The sequence below is a fragment of the Myxocyprinus asiaticus genome, chromosome 28 (genome assembly GCF_019703515.2).
Source record: "Myxocyprinus asiaticus isolate MX2 ecotype Aquarium Trade chromosome 28, UBuf_Myxa_2, whole genome shotgun sequence".
In the NCBI taxonomy this organism is placed as follows: Eukaryota; Metazoa; Chordata; class Actinopteri; order Cypriniformes; family Catostomidae; genus Myxocyprinus; species Myxocyprinus asiaticus.
The window spans coordinates 11,554,486-11,574,250 of NC_059371.1; the positions used below are offsets into that span (position 1 = coordinate 11,554,486).

The window sequence follows — 19,765 nt, forward strand, 5'->3', positions numbered from 1 at the left end:
AGGGGTCATGGCAACCCAGTAGGTAATTTAAGAGAGCACTTTAGTTCCCTTATCGTAAAAGCTTAGCTTTGTACAAGGTGGGCTGGGAAACAGATTAGAAATTAATAGGGTTTCAGGCAAGAATGACACCAAAAGAGACAAAAATGAATAGAGTAAATTTAATGTTTTATATCTGATAAAGTTTGATGAATTCTATTCTAGGTCTAGAATAACAAAAATAAGGATTTAGTGCATCTACAGACACAAAGGTCCCCACACTTTTTGACCAATTAACTTTCATGACTGTTCCAGGCCTGATAGTTCCGGGTTTACCATGAATATGGGAACTCTGAGACACTGCTGTGTCCTGCAGCTGTCAAATTAGTTCTTGCTAATATTTTAAATCTTTGAAGTGAGTGTTGCTTAGTGCATAATGTAATTAGCATGAAGCACATTAGGATTTAAAAAAAACAAACGTCATGGTTACTTTCGTAACCTCCGTTCCCTGATGGAGGGAACGAGACGTTGTGTCAATGTAATGACACTAGGGGTTACTCTTGGGAGCCCGAAACACCTCTGATCTTTTGAAAAAAGGCCAATGAGAATTGGCGAGTGGAATTTGCATGCCACTCCACCGGACATACGGGTATAAAAGGAGCTGGTATGCAACCACTCATTCAGATTTTGTGCTGAGGAGCCGAGACAAGGTCCCAGCCATTTCAGCGGGTAGTTCAGCATTGTGGCAAGAGGGACACAACGTCTCGTTCCCTCCATCAGGGAACGGAAGTTACGGAAGTAACCATGACGTTCCCTATCTGTCACTCACTCGATGTTGTGTCGATGTAGTGACACTAGGGGTCCCTATACAAAACGTCACAACTAGCTGAACTGTGTTACGTGGACTAGCAGTGCGAGACGGGCAGACCTTTGTGTGCCTCGTAGCCAGTGCATCAGGCTATCACGTAACCTCCCCCAACGCTGCTATGAGCGTCGAATGGTACTTCAGGAACAAGTCGACTGCTCAACAAATAGGGACAGGCTAGCCCAGCCAAGGCCTCTTTTCCATCTTTTTTCTCCCCAAAAAGAGTGGAATTTTGTTAACGGAATGGGATCCGCAAGTGTCCACTTGGTTGTCACTCCCAAGGGGAAGACACCACAGAGACCACACCCCACCCAGAGAAGGGGGGGGGGGTACTTCAAGTGGAAATACATCACATTACCGAGTCTTGTCGGAAGTATTTCATGTGGAGAGTTGCATGGTAGGTCCTACCCAAGGGAGGAGGAGTTTCTACAAGCATGGCGACCGGAGCAGAGGGCTCTCTGCTCAAGGAAGACGTAGTTTACCAAGAGGGAAACGATTTTACGGAAGATAAAACACATGGGGTTACCTATGGGGAACCACCGCATGTGGAGCACCTACCTCAGTACAGGGTCTTACCAGCTCACTTACTGAGCCTGCAGCGAGTTTCTCCGCAAACTCAACTGCCACAGGGCTAAGGAGGAAGTCATCCAGGGATCAAAGTCTGTGAACACTATTGGGAGTCAAGAGCGCACGTCTTCCCCTCAAGGGAGGGGAAAGGCGCTATGCGCAAGCATACACCCGGCCAGCTGTCCCGGAATGTACCTGCTTGTGCCTGCCACTACACGGGATGAAACCGACTCAACCCGGTGATTGTAGAACCTCGCAAAGGTTTTGGGTGTTGCCCAGCCCGCTGCTCTGCAGATGTCTGCCAAAGAGGCACCACTGGCCAGGGCCCAGGAGGCCACCACACTCCTGGTAGAGTGGGCTTGTAACTCCGCAGGGGGTGGCTTGTCCTGAGCTTGATATGCCATAGTGATGGCGTTAATGACCCAGTGGGTGATCCTCTGTTTGGAGACAGTGCTTCTTTTCCGCTGTCCACCAAAGCAGACAAAGAGCTGCTCGGAGCTTCTAAAGCTCTGTGTGCGATCCAAATAGATGCGTAAAGCTCGCACCGGACACAGCAATGCCAAGGCTGGGTCTGCCTCCTCCTGGGGCAGCGCTTGCAGGTTCACCACCTGATCCCTAAAAGGGGTCGTGAGAACCTTGGGCACATAGCCCAGGTGGGGTCTCAGGATCACGTGAGAGTAACCCGGACCGAACTCCAGGCACGATTCGCTGACAGAGAACGCTTGCAGGTCCCCTACCCTCTTGATGGAAGTGAGCGCAGTCAGGAGGGCAGTCTTGAAAGAGAGTGCCTTAAGCTCAGCTGAATCCAAGGGCTCAAAGGGAGCTCCCCGTAGACCCTGAAGGAGTCTTCACTCTCCCCTGAGGGTAACCTGATGTGACAGCACGTGCGGTGTTGAGGTCGCCCAGGATGTGAGTGGCTCGTAGTGACTTGAGGTGCTGCTGACTCCAGAGGAGGAGATGGCGGGCGAGTTGTGACATGCGATGGGAGCGTAGACCGCCTTGGCGGTTGATGGAAGCTACCATCGCTGTGTTGTCTGTCTGGACCAACACGTGCTTGCCCTGGATCAATGGCCGAAACCTCCGCAAGGCGAGCAGTACTGCCAGCAACTCTAGGCAGTTGGTGTGCCAACGCAGCCATGGGCCAGTCCAAGAACTGGCATCTGTGTGCCCGTTGTATACGGTGCCCCAGCCCGTCTTGGAGGCGTCTGTTGTAACCACGACGCATCTGGAGACCTGCTGTAGGGGAACCCCTGCCCGTAGAAATGCCAGGTCGGTCCAAGGGCTGAAGAAGCGGCAACGAATCGGTGTGATGGCCACGCAATGTGTCCCACGGCGCCATGCCCATCTCGGGACTCTGAAGTCTGAAGCCAGTGCTGAAGCGGTCTCATATGCATCAACCCGAGCGGTGTGGCCGTCGCTGAGGATGCCATATGCCCCAGGAGCCTCTGAAAAAATTTCAGTGGAACCGCTGTCCTCCGTCTGAACGCCTTCAGACAGTTGACTGTTTCGTTCGTGAGACACGCTGTCATTGAGATCGAGTCCAACTCCAGACCGAGAAAAGAGATGCTCTGAACTGGGGAGAACCGGGTCAGCTGAAATGCGCCATCAAATCCAGCAGTCTTTAGCGAGGTGAGTTTTTTTTTTTTTTTTTCCTAGAGGAATTGTATTCAGTACAAAGACAAAATCTGAATGAGTGGTTGCATACCAGCTCCTTTATACCCGTTTGTCCAGGGGAGTGGCATGCAAATTCCACTCGCCAATTCTCATTGGCCTTTTTTCAAAAGATCAGAGGTGTTTCAGGCTCCCAAGAGTGACCCCTAGTGTCACTACATCGACACAACGTCAAGTGAGTGACAGATAGGGAACTAAAATCAGCTCTAAAAACACTGATTGTGTTTTCAGTGGTTTTCTGCAAAGCCTTATGATGTGAATCAGCCACACTTGTACAGAACACCACAGGGCCCACAACACCTCAGCATTCAGTGGGCTGCATTGTGTAGCTCCATTTCTGGTCTCAGTGGGCACCATGGTGCAGCTCTGCCTCTGGGCTCAATGGGCCCCATTGTGCAGCACTGGCGAATTAAAATTTTATCCTAGCAGCACATTTATGTGATATGAAATCTTCACAGATATTTTTGTAATTGATGCTGATTCAATTTATAGACAAAAGCCATACTTGGTCAGAATTGAGAATTTATGTATTTGCAAAAATTGGCTAAACTGTTTTAATGTGGCTAGAAAATGATGCCATCATACAGGTAAAAATGGCCATAAAATTCAATACAAAGAAGCACTTTGGCCCTTAATAAAAAAAAGTTAAGTGAACTGGTTGAAATTGATTGGCTGGAGTAAGTTAGAAAGTGGCAATTGTTGGAAGAACAGGTGAAGATCCGAGTAAAATAAAAGAATGTGTGTATATAGCTGGGTTTCCATCCAACTATTTTTATGCGCATTTTGAAATTGCGCATAAGAAATCCTGAACGGAAACGCTTGATACACGAATAAACTTTCTAAATTTGCATACAATTTAATGCGCCAGGAGGAGGTGGATTTTCAAGAGTTTCGCATTAGTTAAAATGTGCATTAAGTTGATGGAAACAGCTTGTTTTATTCGCAAAACAGTGATGTGTTTTGACCATTTGTGCATGTGTTATGAGCGTGCGATAGCTTGATGTGACTGGCCCAATAAAAAATAACACCTTGGCACAAAATTCTTTGAACATAGCGCTTGTCATTCGGAAGTGTTTAACCCATAGCTGGTCGATAAAGTGGATCCTCACAATCCGCAAGAACAGTTTTAGAGCGGGCACTCCCAGGTATGCGGAGAATGGCGTCGTGTGGACATCGCAGCTATTTCAGCCCCATTATATCAAATATTACACTTATTCTGCGGTGTCTCGTGGATACATTTAATAAAATGAGATACTTGCTCCAGTCTTGCAAATAAAACTCTCCCCGAAGCAGGGAGGTCATCAGCTGCTCCATCATGATGAGGCGGCTTGTAATGCACATTACGTATTGGATGGAAACGTGCAACAATTTGTGCTTTCTGAAGATGAATTTTTAAAAATGCGCTTAAAAAAGTGAAACATTTAGATGGAAACCCAGCTTATGTGCGTCAGATTTTGCTATCTTTGATAGTACAACATATAAAAACTGACATTGTGGGAATGAAAATGATTACAAAATCTTAATAAATTGACAAATAGTCTTATTTTCCATGAAAAATGCCAAAAGTATGGTTTGTAATAATTATAATTAACTTAAGAACAATAGAAGTTAATGGGAGGTCCCCACCGTGTTTTTGTGTGTTTTTGTGAGTTTTTGTGAGTTTTTGTGTGTTTTTGTGCTACCTTTCAAGCCGAATGTTCCTGAAATAGATGGCTGCTCCCCAGTGAACTTCTTTGGAGTTTTCTGCTTCCTCCCTGGCTCAAATGGAGAAGAACAAGGACAACAAGAGGTCAAACATCTAAATAACATGACAAAGAATTAAATCCATGACTTTACGATGATCAAAGCCACACCATTCAGTGAAAAACAACATTCATGAGCTATTGCTGTAAGTTACTACACACGTAGATCATCTAAACATGGTGGTTTTTATAAACTTTATATACAGCATCATTATTACCACACTTTCAAAGGCTGTTTTCACACTAGGTTCAATTGCTTGGTCCAAATCCGACTTTCATTCAACCCCCTCTATGGAAGCAATTGCAAATAATTACATATTGTATTTGAAATTGCATTTTTTTTTTACTAGTGGATGCAAACATTGTGACAAGTATGTGACATTGAAATCAAGTATTTGCATTTGCATGTACTCATAGTGAACTCTGACGTCAAACAAACCACGGTGCACACCAAAACTGTTCGTGTGAAAGCACCCTTAGAGAAGCAGAAAAAACAAACTGTGTCTTATTAATGAGGCTCAAAACGTCAGTGTACCAAAGTCAAGTAAACACCTGCTGTTTCACATGCTGTTGAACTTCCTGTCTTTGTCACCGCTATAGAGAACCTGACACAACTTTCTTGAAGCAGTCATGGGAGCAGAGTGGATATTTTATGTGTGTCCATGGGTCTGGATGCAATAGCAAAGGAGGCCTTGATTGTCAACTTATGTCACACAAACACAGCTGCTCCAGTGCTATTTTACTCACATTTCAGACACAATCTCACCCTACACACACTCTCCTCGCCCCTGGCTTCAACGTGGAGCAACAAACGAAGGGATCGTGTACCCAAACAAAGGCCATAAATAGCGAGCTCACAGCACGAGCCAGGGCAACATCTCGACACGATGTGTTTCTGCCAGGCAGAGACAGAGACAGCAGCCGCCACCAGCTACCAGAGAGAGACTTAATGACCAGCGATTACACAATGCTGCTTAAAGGGCCAGTCCACCCTTTCTGACAAATGTCAATTGCTGAGAGCATTCTGGGGTGTGTTAATGAAGTTGGGGGTGGTAGAGATTCTTGTTTTAAAAAGTAGGATGTGTTTAAAATTTTTGATTTTGTGGGAAGAAATAACAGCGTATTTTTACAGCAGACAGTTTTTATTCGGAGGTCAAGCTCTTGAAATTCTTAGATGTTTAGAGGAACTACTTTTTTTGGTGGAGGAACTTCAGGTATCAACTGGTATAAAAGTGTCAACTTTGTCTCAAATGTTTCTCCCAGGACAAAAGGAGAAATAAAAATACATCAGGATATCAATTATAAATGTATTTACTGTAAATGTACATTTGGGTTCCATTGTGGTATCAGTAATCCAAAGGATAAGTTTTTTAAATGATTTTAGCTGCAAAGTAGTAATTTTAGTGTGTGCAGTCTTACTGTGCTTCATTCTCTCAGGGTCTTCCTCAGGGAAGGGTGGGGGTAGACTGCCCCCTTCACTCTCACTTCCTCCAGCATCTAAAGACGTTCCCTGTTGCTGCTGCTGCTGCTGTCTTCTGTCCGACCTTTGAGGGGCACACTCCCCATTCTGTGAGGGCCGAGACACCTCTTGGGTCTTCTTCACTTTGAAAAATACAGGCAGTGGAGGGCTGTTCTCTATGGGCCTATTGGAGCAGAGGGAATATGGGCTATTACAGTCAATCCACAGATGACTGATACCATAGTAATAAAAGAGGACTTCATCTGGAACTTGATGGCACTGTGCAAAACAAGACATATACTGAAGTGACTATTGCTGTTCTGGGTGTGGTGTTACAAACGTGCCAAAAAATGTGAAGTTTGAAAATGCATATTTGAATTCGGTGCAGAAATGTTTTTAAAAAAAGGCCTTAAATACTACGTTTTTCAAAGGGAAACTGCTTTAAATGCCACATTGTTATAAGTTCAACTGTATGAAAGTTGACTAGGGCTGGATGATACAGGTAAAAAAAAAAAAATCCTCCAGCCAATTGCAACAAACTCCTTAAGGTAAGAAAAGCCTAAGTAATAATATATCCTTACATGCAGTGTATAACAAAGGGTTTTCTAAACAAAAGGGGTTTGTTGCAACTGGGCGACAGACTTTTTGCCTTTTAATGAAAATAATTTGGGCCAAAACTGGAACTATAATAATTTGGACCAAACAATTGTTGCATAGTAGATTAAAGGAATATTCCGGGTTCAATACAAGTTAAGCTCAATCAGCATCATTTGTGGCATAATGTTGAGTACCACAAAAACTGATTTCAACTTGTTCCCCATTTTCTTTAAAAAAAGCAAAAATCTGGGTTCTAGTGAGGCACTTACAATGGAAGTGAATAGGGACAATTTTTAGAGGGTTTAAAGCAGAGATTATTTAGCAGAGATGGGCCACTTCTATTAAAATGAATGGGAGAAATTTGAACGCCCAGCCAAGAAGATCTAGCACCCAACGGTCAACGGATGTAGAAAGGATGTCCCGCCTTACAGGTAAAAGAGCCAATCACCTTTTAGATACCGACATCACATGTCAATCATCTCGAGATCGAGCATGTGCATTAAAAATCTGAGGTAAAGAAGCACAATTTATGATACAAGTGTCAGATTTGAATGCTGATTTGAAATATGCTCTTTGATCGTAATTTTGACCAACCGTTTTTGAGATTTCGGTCCTTCCCCATTCAAGTAGATAGCAGCTGCACTTCCATGACTGAAAATAGTCTTCCAAGAGCGTTCCAAACATGGCCAACAGTGGACTGACTTGCTAGAAAGACTTTGGTTTAAAGGCTGAAATGTGAAGCTTATAATTTAAAAAAAGTACTTACATTAATTCTTCTGTTAAAACTTGTGTATTATTTGAGCTGTAAAGTTGTTTAAATCATCATTTGTACAGTCCTTTTAGGGTTTACAAAGTTATAAAATTGGGTATAACTTTACACAGAAAAGGTTAGTAAGTGATTTTATCACACTAAAAACATGTATACAAGTATATTGTTTATGTCTTGTGGCTTTACTTTTGAAAAAGTGAGTATTTTAACATTTACGGATTTACCCCTATTCACTTCCATTGTAAGTGCCTCACTGGAACACAGATTCTTGCTTTTTTTTTAAAGAAAAGGAGGGACGAGTCAAAATACATTTTTGTGGTAATCAATATTATGCCATAAATGCTGTTGATTGAGCTTAACTTGTATTGAACCAGGAATATTCCATTAAAAATGTTTAATGCAAGGACTAAAGTCAAAATAATCAATAATCAATTTCCACCACAGTGTTTCAATAAATTAGCTAATGGAAGCTTAATTTATAAAATTAAAATCCCTGCTTTGAACCAATTCATTCAAATGGACAGTAAAAAAAGAACTTAAATGTGAAACATGCAATTTATGCAAGACTTTAGCGACACCAAACTGAATTACAAAAATGATCTCTCCCTCATGTCTCTCCTCATCTTCCATTGGTTGGCCAAACAGTTAGTCCCACCAAAACCCACACATTTGTTTAAACCAATATTGCTATATCAGGCTGGTTGGGATGCTCAAAAAAAAAAAAAAAAAAAAGGGAGAGAGAGAAATGTTTCCACAGCGCTAACACTTTTCAGAGAAAATCTCCCAAAATATGGCTTACTAGCTGTCTCTGCATATTAAGCTTGGATGGGATAAAGTACTGTATTTTAACATTGAAAAAAAAAAAACAACACACTTCACCTTTATGGCCCCCGCCACCAATATTTCAGACTTTTTACAGCCTTAAATTTTAAAAAGTGAAATTAAGACATTTTAATACTTTTTAAGGACTCTTGGACACCTTCTAAAGAACAGTTATGAACATGCTATAATATGGTTCCTCACCTTTTTTTGGCATTTCCCTTCACATGACTCTTTTGCTGTTTGGGTTCAGACTTGGCTTCGCACTTAAGATCGCTTTTGGTATCCAAGGTGACCCCAGACTTAGTCTCCACAGTGACCCTTTCTGGGTGGTTCCACAGCTTGTGCTTTTGAAGATGCACCTTGGTGGCAAACACAGCCTCACAGTACGGGCAACCGTGACTCAGCTTCTCTGCTATCGTTGCCTGAATGCCAGAGACACAAAGAAAGGCCCTGTGTCATGTTAGGTCTCTGATCAAAGAGAAGATGTTAGTAGGTCTTTTAAAGGTCTGAATTAAGGTATGGTCACACTACAATTTGCATTCCATTCACTCACTTCCAAGATTAAAGTTTGGTGAACTCTGACCTGCAAATCTCTGACACAAATACTCAGAAAGGGGTTATAGTGCGCTGTCAGTGTACTGTGCTGTAGCATGTTAACAACCAAACAGTAACAGTTAACAGTGCACCAAAACCCTCTCTGAGAAGTTGTGTCTCTATATCTCCTTCAAAGCACTGCCGCTACAGCTAACAATACACCAATAAACTTTAAATATGGTTAGACTTGAATTTGATTGCTGTGAGCAAAATTCCTGTTATCATGATAATCTATAGGGCAATCATTTTTAAGTTTTATGCAATAAAAGGTTATAGTTATTTAACTTATATATTTGAAAAATAAATACTTGTCAGCTACCCAATTGAACATCTGATGAGTTTCTTTAAACAGAACCCTACACCAGCCTAATTATACAGGGTTTCTTTAAGACTGATTAGTCGCTTAGACAACCCACCAAACAGTTGATTTTGAAAATTGCACATTAGGTTGTGGTTCATTTTTCATCTTCTCATATTCTCATTTAAAAAAAATACACATGCCTATTAGTGACTGTTGGTTGCATACAGTAAATGGTTTTGGGGTGTAAGGATATATTGTTCAGATTCCAGTTTTTACCCCTTGGCATCGCTGATAATGATATTTAAGTCCGTAAATACTGGGGAATTCCAACCAGCAGCCTGAACTCGGACACTTCACCCTGGAACGATTTTTAAACTCCTCTTTCCACTGAACCATCATATGGGCCTTCATCGAGAGAAACCACCACACACACACACACACACACACACACAAAAGGCATCAGAAACCATTAACAATCAATTCACATAAAAAATGTAATGTTCTTCCTCCAAGTACAACATTTGGAAATAGTATGGAAAGTCCCCTTACTCCTTTTACAAATGGCATATCAAATTCCCCGAAAACCCAGTCTGGCATAGCTTCATTCTTTCAGCAACGTCCAAAGTGATTTTTTTTCTTTACTCACGGGAATATTGCGCAGTTCCTGCATCTCTACACGGGGGCGCCCTTTCTTTTTGCCCTCTGACTTCTCATTGCAGGAGGAACCTGAGAAAGAGCATTTAAAGTCAAAATAAGACATTCCAGCCTGATCTCATGAAATTTACGTGCTGTATAACACGTTTGGCTGCAGGTTTCCAGTGAAATGTCCAGCTGGGGGCGCCAAAAGCGAGTAAATGGTGTCATGTTCAGATGTGGTTTAAAGGTGAATTTTAGATGGATGTTTTTAAAACATACCTCCCTAACCTAAAACTTTTTCCTGAACCTTACCAATAATGTTTTAAAATATAAATGAGACATTTAAAAAAGACATCCTTATCTAATCAATGGCGAAACCTAACCATTATTGTTTTAAAATGCAGAAGCAAAATGAAAAGAACATATTCTGAAGCAACCACATCATTTTGTGGCGCTTCTATGACTCTTTAATGTCACATGTCAGCTTGAGTTCATGACTGGACTTGAACCACAGTCCTCCGACTCCAAGTCCAATGCCCTATCAGGTAAGCTACCACGCAAGCTATTCATATTGGAATAAGTGTATATACTCTATGTAGGTGGGTCTGTAATACAAGCATTAAAATGTATTGTTTTTTTGAAAGACGTATTAGAGTAAAAGTGTGTCGATATCATAAAATAATGAGTAGTAGAGAGAAAAAGTAGTATTTATAAAGTCATTATCAGCCATTAAATTCATGATCTTATTGAAAGTGAATAAAACAAAGTTGTAGCACCTCTAGTGTTCATTTCACCTGGAAACTGCAGGGAATTGTACCTGGAGACACGTACTGTATAACTGGTTTTGCAAAAATTTATATAGAGTCATGTTTTCACTATGAGACCAGGTTGCAACATTCGCAACCCATTTTACACCAGTAATGTGACAGATTTTCAAATTAAATTTAACAAGAAAAAAAAAAAAGTGTAGGGCGGAAGTGGTCATTATTTTATCCACCGGGAACTGATGATAAAAAGTAGACATCCCATCCTTGAATTTGCAGTCTATTGTGGAGAGTTTGATAATTTTGTCCCAGGAATCAGGCCGTCAATTTAAGACCATATTTATTACATTCATATTACAGTTTCTCATTTCTTGAAATTATGCCTCCTTTTCTCGAAACTCTAAACACAAATCCATAACTTCTCAACCAATTCCCAAAATGTCCTATTTTCAGGTCAAAATGATGCTCTCCACTCAAAACCATTTAATCTTGCTGAAAAACCAAACGCTGCCCTCAGACATGACACACGAGCCCTCAAAAACACACACACACTACAACATAGTCTTACACGATGGTGAGATAAATTCAAAACAATACTACAAAAACAGGTAATAAGTTTTGCTTGTGGTTCTCCCCCTCAAAAATCTTTTCACATGATGAACACGAGACACAAATGTATACATTTGCAAATGTTTTATTCCTTAATGTACTGTACAGTACAATACACCAAACAACAACAAAATAATTATTCTGCCCCAGCATCCCTCATAGTCATACCATGGACAAGGACATGGTCAACAAGAGTGGCACGAATTTCACCTGCGACTGCTTATCTCCTTGCCCTTGCCCTTCCTCTTCCTTATCGTCGTCATCCTCCTCCTCCTCCTCTTCCTTCACCTCTTCCTCATCTCCAGTGTCCTCGACCTCTTCCTTCACGTCTCTCTGGATCCATTGTTCCAAAACTGAACGAACTGACTCGGGCCCTTTTATCTATCTATTGAAGGTTCTGATTGGTGCGTGATCAATTTCGACTCTTAGTGTTTCCACCTGGGTAATTGTGTGCTAAATGAGCTCAAGCTGTGCTGACTTGAGTGAACAATATTGAATGCTAGTGCTTTCTAAATGACCACATGGTGTAGGCAATGAGAAATGAAGGGATTTGTGTGTAGAGTTTTGCAGTGACAGTTCAACAAATCTCAGTCATGTGTCAAAACAGGGGAATAGTGTTTATAGTTTAGGGATTTGGGTGTAGTTTAAAGTTAAGGGAAATGGGTTTTGAAATTTTAGTTCAAAAGCTTGGTTATAGTGTTTAAGCAATCGAGAAAAACTGTCAATTAAATTCAAATGTAACATTTCTTTTTCAAATCCATTGTTATTTGGTATTGCTGCCATAACCTTTATTATATTAACATTAACTGGTATTTATTACTGTTTATTATTACTGTATTTATAACTGTTGGCAAGAAAGGTTGAATGACCTACAACAGTATCCTTAAACAGTGCCTAAACAGCTATACTGCTATTGTTAACATTACCTTCCCTGTCCGTGCGCCTAGGAAAAGAGACTCAGAAATGAGCTTAATGGCTTTTCTTTGATAAAATCAAGGAGTTTTAGCATTGCAAGGATACTATTACAAGAACAAACATTTTTTATTCTGAATAAGCCATCATAATAAGACTAGTAATGCGTATTACGAAAGTAAATAGAGTCAATTTTGATTTCACGTTGACTTTTACCAGAATGAGCTTCTGTGGAATTTCGATTTTATAAAACTCTGATTTTATCAAAGAAGAGCCATTAACCTCATTTCAGAGTAATGAATGTTTAAAAAAAACAAAAAACTCCTGCCGACGCCTAACAACAATGTAGTGCTCCATATGTTCAAGACGTCCCACCAGAGACTTCAGTGAAGCTGAACGAACATTCAGAGACACAGTCAATTGCAGATGCATTCTGTGTACATATTAGAAGCATTGCTTATTTTGTTGATATCTCGGGAGATTGGGAGATGATAGCATGTGTTGGCTTTCTGGTTAGCAGATGTCACGCAAGGTTGGTGCAAATCCATACAAATAGTGGCAAGGTCAAACATTGAGCAAACTGCAGATAATTACACACTAATGCTCCATAGAGGCCTGATGGCTTATAGCTGCTAAGCAACTAAATAATAAGGACACTTACAAAGTGGTTTCAGACAAATTGTCTGCTGAGAGCGAGTGTGCATATGTGTGCGTGTAAATGAGAGTGATTGTGTATAAAGGCCTTTCCCAGACCACAGTAAATCAGCCATTAATCAGCAATGTCTTCAGCACAGCGCAAGGACACACTCACTTAGTTAAAGGGATAGTTCACCCAAAAATAAAAATTCTGTCATTATTTGCACATCCTCATGTCATTTTAAACACATACAGCGTTCTTTCTTAGGAGATATCAGGCACCGTAATGGCAATCTCAGACAGCTTTTACTTTCATTTTATGGAAACAAAGGATGCAATGTGTTCCATGGGAGAAAAAATTCATACAGGTTTGAAACTGCACAAGGGTGAATAAATGATGACAGAATTTTCATTATTGGGTGAACTATTCCTTTAAGTGTCACATAGACTGTCTTTTGCACGAAATATTCTCTCTATGTATCTCCAACCTTCACTTTACTCTCTCTCTCTCAGTGTCTCTGTAAGGAGGGCAGGTTCCTTCACTGGCACACTCCTCTCGCTCACAATTAGCCATGCCCTCCATCACAACAGCGCTGCCAGCCCTGCGACTTTCCACAGAAGCATGTTGGAGGGGTACAGAGTGCCGTGAAAGTGAAAAGGAGGGGGAGGAAGGGCGGGTCTGTGACCAGACAGCGTGATAATTACATGTCAGCAATTTCCTGCTATCAGCCCTTTTTCACATCTGAACAGTAGCTGTGGCCTGGTTTGCTCTTCTTCTACCCTTTCCTCCACTGATGACCCCGTTAACCAGGGCTGGTAGAGTGAGCTGTGGTCACTAACTGAGGCCAGATGCTTTTAAAAACCGAGAGCATGTGCTTTTAAAAACATAAAAAAATCAAAATTGACCTTATTTTTATTTTGTTTTTTTTTATTTTCCCCCTTTTTCTCCCAATTTGGAATGCCCAATTCCCATTGTGCTTTTTAAGTCCTTGTGGTCGTGTAGTGATTCGCCTCAGTCCGGGTGGCGGAGGACGAATCCCAGCTGCCTCCGCGTCCGAGACCGTCAACCTGCGCATCTTATCACGTGGCTTGTTGAGCGCGTTGCCACGGAGACGTAGCATGTGTGGAGGCTTCTCGCCATCCACCGCGGCAACCACGCTCAACTCACCACATGCCCCACCGAGAACAAACCATATTATAGCGACCACGAGGAGTATACCCCATGTGACTCTACCCTCCCTAGCAACTGGGCCAATTTGGTTGCTTAGGAGACCTGGCTGGAGTCACCAAAATTGACCTTATTTACTTTCTTAATAAATGTGCTTGGTGTTATTGTGCATGATTCGTCAGAGCACCTGGTTCTTTTTTGCTAATATAACCGAGGCTATGTGAGTAAGGAAAAATAATATTCAAGGGACAGTTCACCCCAAAATAACAATTATATTCAGTGAATGACAAGTTAATTTTTGTTATTTTTCTCACTTAAAAAAGGCTACTATTTGTATTCAAAAGGCTTAATATAGCACACATGTCGTATGGTGTGCTATAAGTGTATGGAATACCACATTTATGGTACTTCTATGATGCTTTTTGTCATTTTTGGAGCTTAACAGTGTTTTGGAGAAGTTAACTAAAAGTACCAACACTACTAACTTAACTACAGTTTTCAGTAGCATGATAGTAGCTCAGCTATTTTCACAATTAAGTAGCTTTTAGCATCACAAAACACATCTGCCACATAGTATTGCGAACACAGCAATGGAGCGAAAGAAGTCATCAAACACGCTCACCTAAACCATCCTCTCACTCTGATGTAGTGCTAGGAAAACCAAATCATGTAAGTGAATCAGTTCTTTTAGACAGTTAATGTTCATGAACCGGTTAACATAAACCAGTTCCTTATATTTAGCATTGTGAAACATTCTTTCGGACAGTTAATGTAAATTAAATAGCTCACATTATTGATTCATTGATTCGCTTTGAGCCCTGCGCAGCCTTAAAGGGACTCAGCCTTTTTTTTAAGTGAAATATGTAGTTAATTGCTGCTGTTTATCATTATATTTAGAGTCAGTTATATAAAATAGGCTTATAAGTGTATATTAATATAAATTTATGTTCAATTTAATGTTGCCACACTATTTGTTAAACCCTAGTGAAAATTAACCATGGTTTCAGGGGCAGATCAAGGGGCAGTGGGCATCCGGGTCCAGACATCCATGTATGCATCATAATACATGGGATACCCTTTAAAATATGCGTTTAAAAATTACATCCACAAAGAGTCCATATTGTTTGTTAAAGAATACAAAAAATGTCATTTCTTTTTTGATACCTGAGCATAAAATGAGTTGGATTGAAACCCTTTCAGATCTAACAACTGCTTTATTCCACCACTATAGACAATCATCCACAATCCACAATCCCAGTCCACAATCCTTAATACTGCTCAATGCAATTATAATTTGTAATCAAACTTATTAAACACATAGGCTATTTGTTTAAAACCTACAAATCCAGAGCCATGACACAGAGCTGTTATTCCTTGTCTAATCAGGAACCTGCCTACAGAACATCAAAACATTATATCATATTCATCAACAAAATATGCATGATCACAAAGTGAGAATACCAGACATTCCAAGATGTTAGATTTACAAACAAAAGTACAACACAGGTTAGGTTTAACATGCACTGCTGCAGCCACTGATGGCAGGACAGTCAGTCCATTCTTCTTTCATATTATGTTGACAGTGAATCCCAACTTCTTTCCAACCACACATTTTTAGAAGCTATTTTTGTGAGAATAAATAAATAAAGATTCTCAGTAATAAGTAAAGATTCTTTACCCATTTGCCAAGCCCTTATTTAAATTTAAATAATCTTTATATCATTATTATACACAAACATGTAGATGCAGAACATAATACACACACACACTTGCTGAAGCCAATTATAATTAAACACGGAGAAAAGTCCTGCACAAACAACATTATGCATCAGATCAAGAGACAGCCTGTTATAGGCTATGCAAACCACACGCGGATGGAAACAGCGCATTCATATAACCGCGACATGTGTGTTTTGGGAAGACTGCGGCTGCGCGAGACCTCATCAGAAACTTCACTAGCTTTTCTTCCTTAAACATAGAAAAATCAAAGACAAGATTTTTTTAAAAATGACACAAATAAAAATAATATAATGATGAATCTATAGCTGTCGCTTAACAGTTACAGGGCTATTAAGCAACAAATTTGACAATGCAATCAATAAGTTACACAGAAAGTTACACATCCCTGAAGCAGCCGCATCTTGCTATTGAAATGCGGATGCTGAGGCTGTTTTACTTCTTGAAATGTCCATTTCAATATTCTTATAAATTTCCTCACCAAGATAAATGCACACATACGAACTATCTGTCTAAAGCAATCGAGGTAATTACTGTACTTGTAAGCATTCCACTCTCATTGGCTGCATCGTATATAACTTCTTATCGACAATTGGACGTTTACATGTCGGTCAGTACTTCTTGTCTGAGTGGGCGGTTCTTGTCAGAGAGAATGAATGTAAAAGGAGACACTGTTTAATGCGCAGAGAGCAGAATTGTGGTTCTAAAGGATTTTATTTTACTGTGCGCATGAAAACAGTGTTAAGTACAAGATAATAGAAACATTCTGGGCTTTTCCTTAAACATTCTGAGCTTAAGCCCGATTAGTCTACCCCTAGCGCTGCCCCTGCATGGTTTTACTATAGAAATATTGTAGTAACCATCAATGTAGTAACGTTGTTTTTTTTTTTTTTTTTTTTTTTTTTGGGAGGAAACAATGGCTCCCTTTCAAGAAGGTAACTTTGAGCTGCGTCAGAAGCTGACGCTCTAGGAGCACCCTTAGAACACCTTTGCCATTACATTACCATTGTCTGGTGACACTTGCCGTTCTGCCAAATGCTGACATCATCGTGGGAATATAAGCCAGAGCCCAGCAACACACCATCAGATATGTCCTATTTCAGGGCAGCGTAGACATCTCTCGTGCTCTGAAACCCTAAACCAAAGTTTCGCTAATGATCTGCACCAGGTCTGGAATGTGTCCTACTCTTCTCCCTGCTGTGTTCCAGCAAAAAAAGTACCGCTTCGAAAGCAATTACGTGTTTGCAGTGTGTCTATATTGCACTCACAAAAGAGCAAATTTGAAGCAAACATAAAGAGTATGCTTACAGAAGCACATCTTTTCAAAGGCAGCCAATGTTTTGCACGTGTTTTCCACCTTGTGAGCGATACATCCCCATGTCCTTTATGCTTGGCAGAACTCTCACTCATGCAGTGCTCATGAGGTCTGCTTGTGTTCATTGTGAATGCATGAAGCTCATGATGCTGTGCTCACTGCTTGAATTCATTGAGAAAGTGGAAGTCGATCCCTTTCACTCCCGCTTCACACCTTCTATGTCTCCCAAGGGACCACATGAACGGGGGTTGGGTGCGAGGGCAGGATACATGGTATAGAGATTTTAAGGAGGATTTCTCGCTGGCACAAGTCTTGTGCACCTCAAATGCTCCATATATAACATATTCTCCAGTACGTTTCTCCCGTGATGACCCTGTGATTGATGCACATGGTTTCAATTATGTTTGGCATCCCTGATGAGGATTATGCTATATCGCTGGAGGGCGCTAAAACTGATACCTGGTTATGATCAGTTAACTAGCAGGGTGGCTATCTTTACCCTCGAGCAATGGAAAACAGTGCTAGACCTGAAACTGAGTTGACCAAGGTTATCGGCCAGGCAGTTGAGATGTTTCAGCTTGAGTGGCCCATGCCTGATGCACCCAGACGCTCTCGACTGGTTGAACGTTTTTTAACAAGCTGCCGTAATCATGTATTGCGCCACCTGGGACCATTTGTTCTCGAGCTGCATGACCAGCTGATCAAGACATGGCACTCGCCACACTCAGTGAGAACTTATGTCTCAGGTTCAACAGCATTCACATCCTTGGACCGCACTGAGCTTAAAGGATATACACAGCTTCCCTCAGTCATAGTGAACCATTTATGGCCCTCCTCTTCCACACTGTCATGTAAATCTAAGCCGCTGCATCCATCCAAGCCATGTAGGCTCACATCCACTCTGTTGGGTAAGGCCTACACTACAGCGAGTAAGGCTTGTGTGGCTCTGCACACCATGTTGTTGTTGCATGCAGACAGATACAGTATGCTGAAGCTGAGCAGCATCAGTGTACTGAATTACCTCAACAACTGGCTGCTCCTAGCTCAATTAGAAGCACAGGCATGCAAGAACAGGGATCTGTTGCTCAAGCATTTGGAGCAGCTGGGACTAAGATTGTGTTGTGCCCAGTCAGCAAGTTTCCTTCCTGGACAGGTACACAAACTGCTTAGACTGAAACTGCTTACAGTCCTCTTGGCTCTGAAAGTCTTTCGATCAGACATACAGGGGTCTACTGTCCTGATGTGTTCGAACACCATGGCAGTCGTGGTGTTCATTAATTGCCAAGAAGGAGTGCAGTCACGGCCAATGCTGAACCAAATTCTCCTCTGGAGTGAGTTATGTCTCCTTTCTATACATGCAACACTAAAGTATTGTGCAAGATACCAGAAGACAAGGTAACAGTGTTACTAGTTGTGCCGAAAAGGCCCAACAGCCACTGATTTTCACTGGAAGCTGCTAGATGTGCCCCATGGGAAATTCCTTAGAGTACAGATCTGCTCTCGCAGACTTGGGGAACGATCTGCAATCCTTGGCCAGAGCAATGAAGACTGCATGTCTGGCCTCTGAACGGGGCTCGTCTGACACAATACAGTTTTCGCAACTGGTGTTAAACACCATACTACAGGACAGGGCCCCCTCAACAAGATGGTTGTATGCGTTAAAGTGGTGACTCTTTGCTGATTGGTGCTCCTCCCAGGTTGAGGACCCAACACATTGCCCTGTGCAGACGATACTCCCCTTTTTACAACAGCGTTTGGATGCAGGACTTACTCCATCCACGCTCAAAGTATACGTCGCTGCCATAGTGGCTACTCATGACCCTCTGGCCAATACATTCTTGTGTGTGTGAGACATCTGAGATGTCCCGCTCGCCCCGCTACTGTCCTGGTGTGGGACTTAGTGGTGGTATCTGGCCGTCTCCAAGCAAAGAATTTCCCACTAAAATATACTCTGAGATTATTTTTGTTCGCAACATGTTTATTTAAAAATAAGTAAATAATCTTGGGGATTTATAAACTGAACTGGGGCCACACTTTTTTATCCATTTTTACCTAACACGTTTATTGTAACTAACATGTTAACATGTAAAAACAAAACTGTTAATAATGTGTATATTTACATTAAAATAGTATTTAATTACGTTAAAAGAGGTATTTAAATAACATTTTCAAGGTCTGGCCATAAATTCCTTCTTAAAATCTGGCTGAAGAACAAATATGACCTTACATCCTCAACTAACAAATAGGTTTTGATTAGCTTTACTTTGAAAATATAACATACAAAGTAGGGTTATTGATTATGAAAAGTGAGAAAGAATATTTAGATCTGCTAAAGTCTGTATCTTTGTCAATATCAACACACATAAGAGAGCAATGGCAATCTAATGTAGAACTGTATTTTTACAAAAAATAAATGTAGCCAAAAACTGAAAAAGAGCATTAGGTCTGTTTTTCCTTTTTAAAGATTTTATTATCCTCCCATTCAATGAGGGCAAAATTTGCCTTCCTTATCCTGCACACATTAATTTGCACACAGGAGCTAGACGAATAGTGCACAAGAGTGCAGAAAATAACCATTAGAAATGGTGAACAAACTGATTTGATGATGTTCAGGATTGAACCAAA

General features: G+C 41.1%; 1 protein-coding gene across 4 annotated transcripts in view; it reads right to left on the reverse strand.

Annotated features, from left to right (window-relative positions):
• LOC127419229 (zinc finger protein 512B-like) overlaps positions 1-19,765 on the reverse strand; it is a 103,259-nt gene that overhangs the window by 29,906 nt on the left and 53,588 nt on the right. For all 4 annotated transcript variants that reach the window (XM_051660467.1, XM_051660465.1, XM_051660464.1 and 1 more), the window contains 5 exons: positions 10,010-10,089; positions 9,640-9,768; positions 8,670-8,890; positions 6,241-6,464; positions 4,762-4,833 (listed from right to left, as the gene is read on the reverse strand). In XM_051660467.1, the coding sequence (XP_051516427.1) occupies positions 4,762-4,833; positions 6,241-6,464; positions 8,670-8,890; positions 9,640-9,768; positions 10,010-10,089 (726 nt within the window). The remainder of the gene's footprint in view (positions 1-4,761; positions 4,834-6,240; positions 6,465-8,669; positions 8,891-9,639; positions 9,769-10,009; positions 10,090-19,765) is intronic.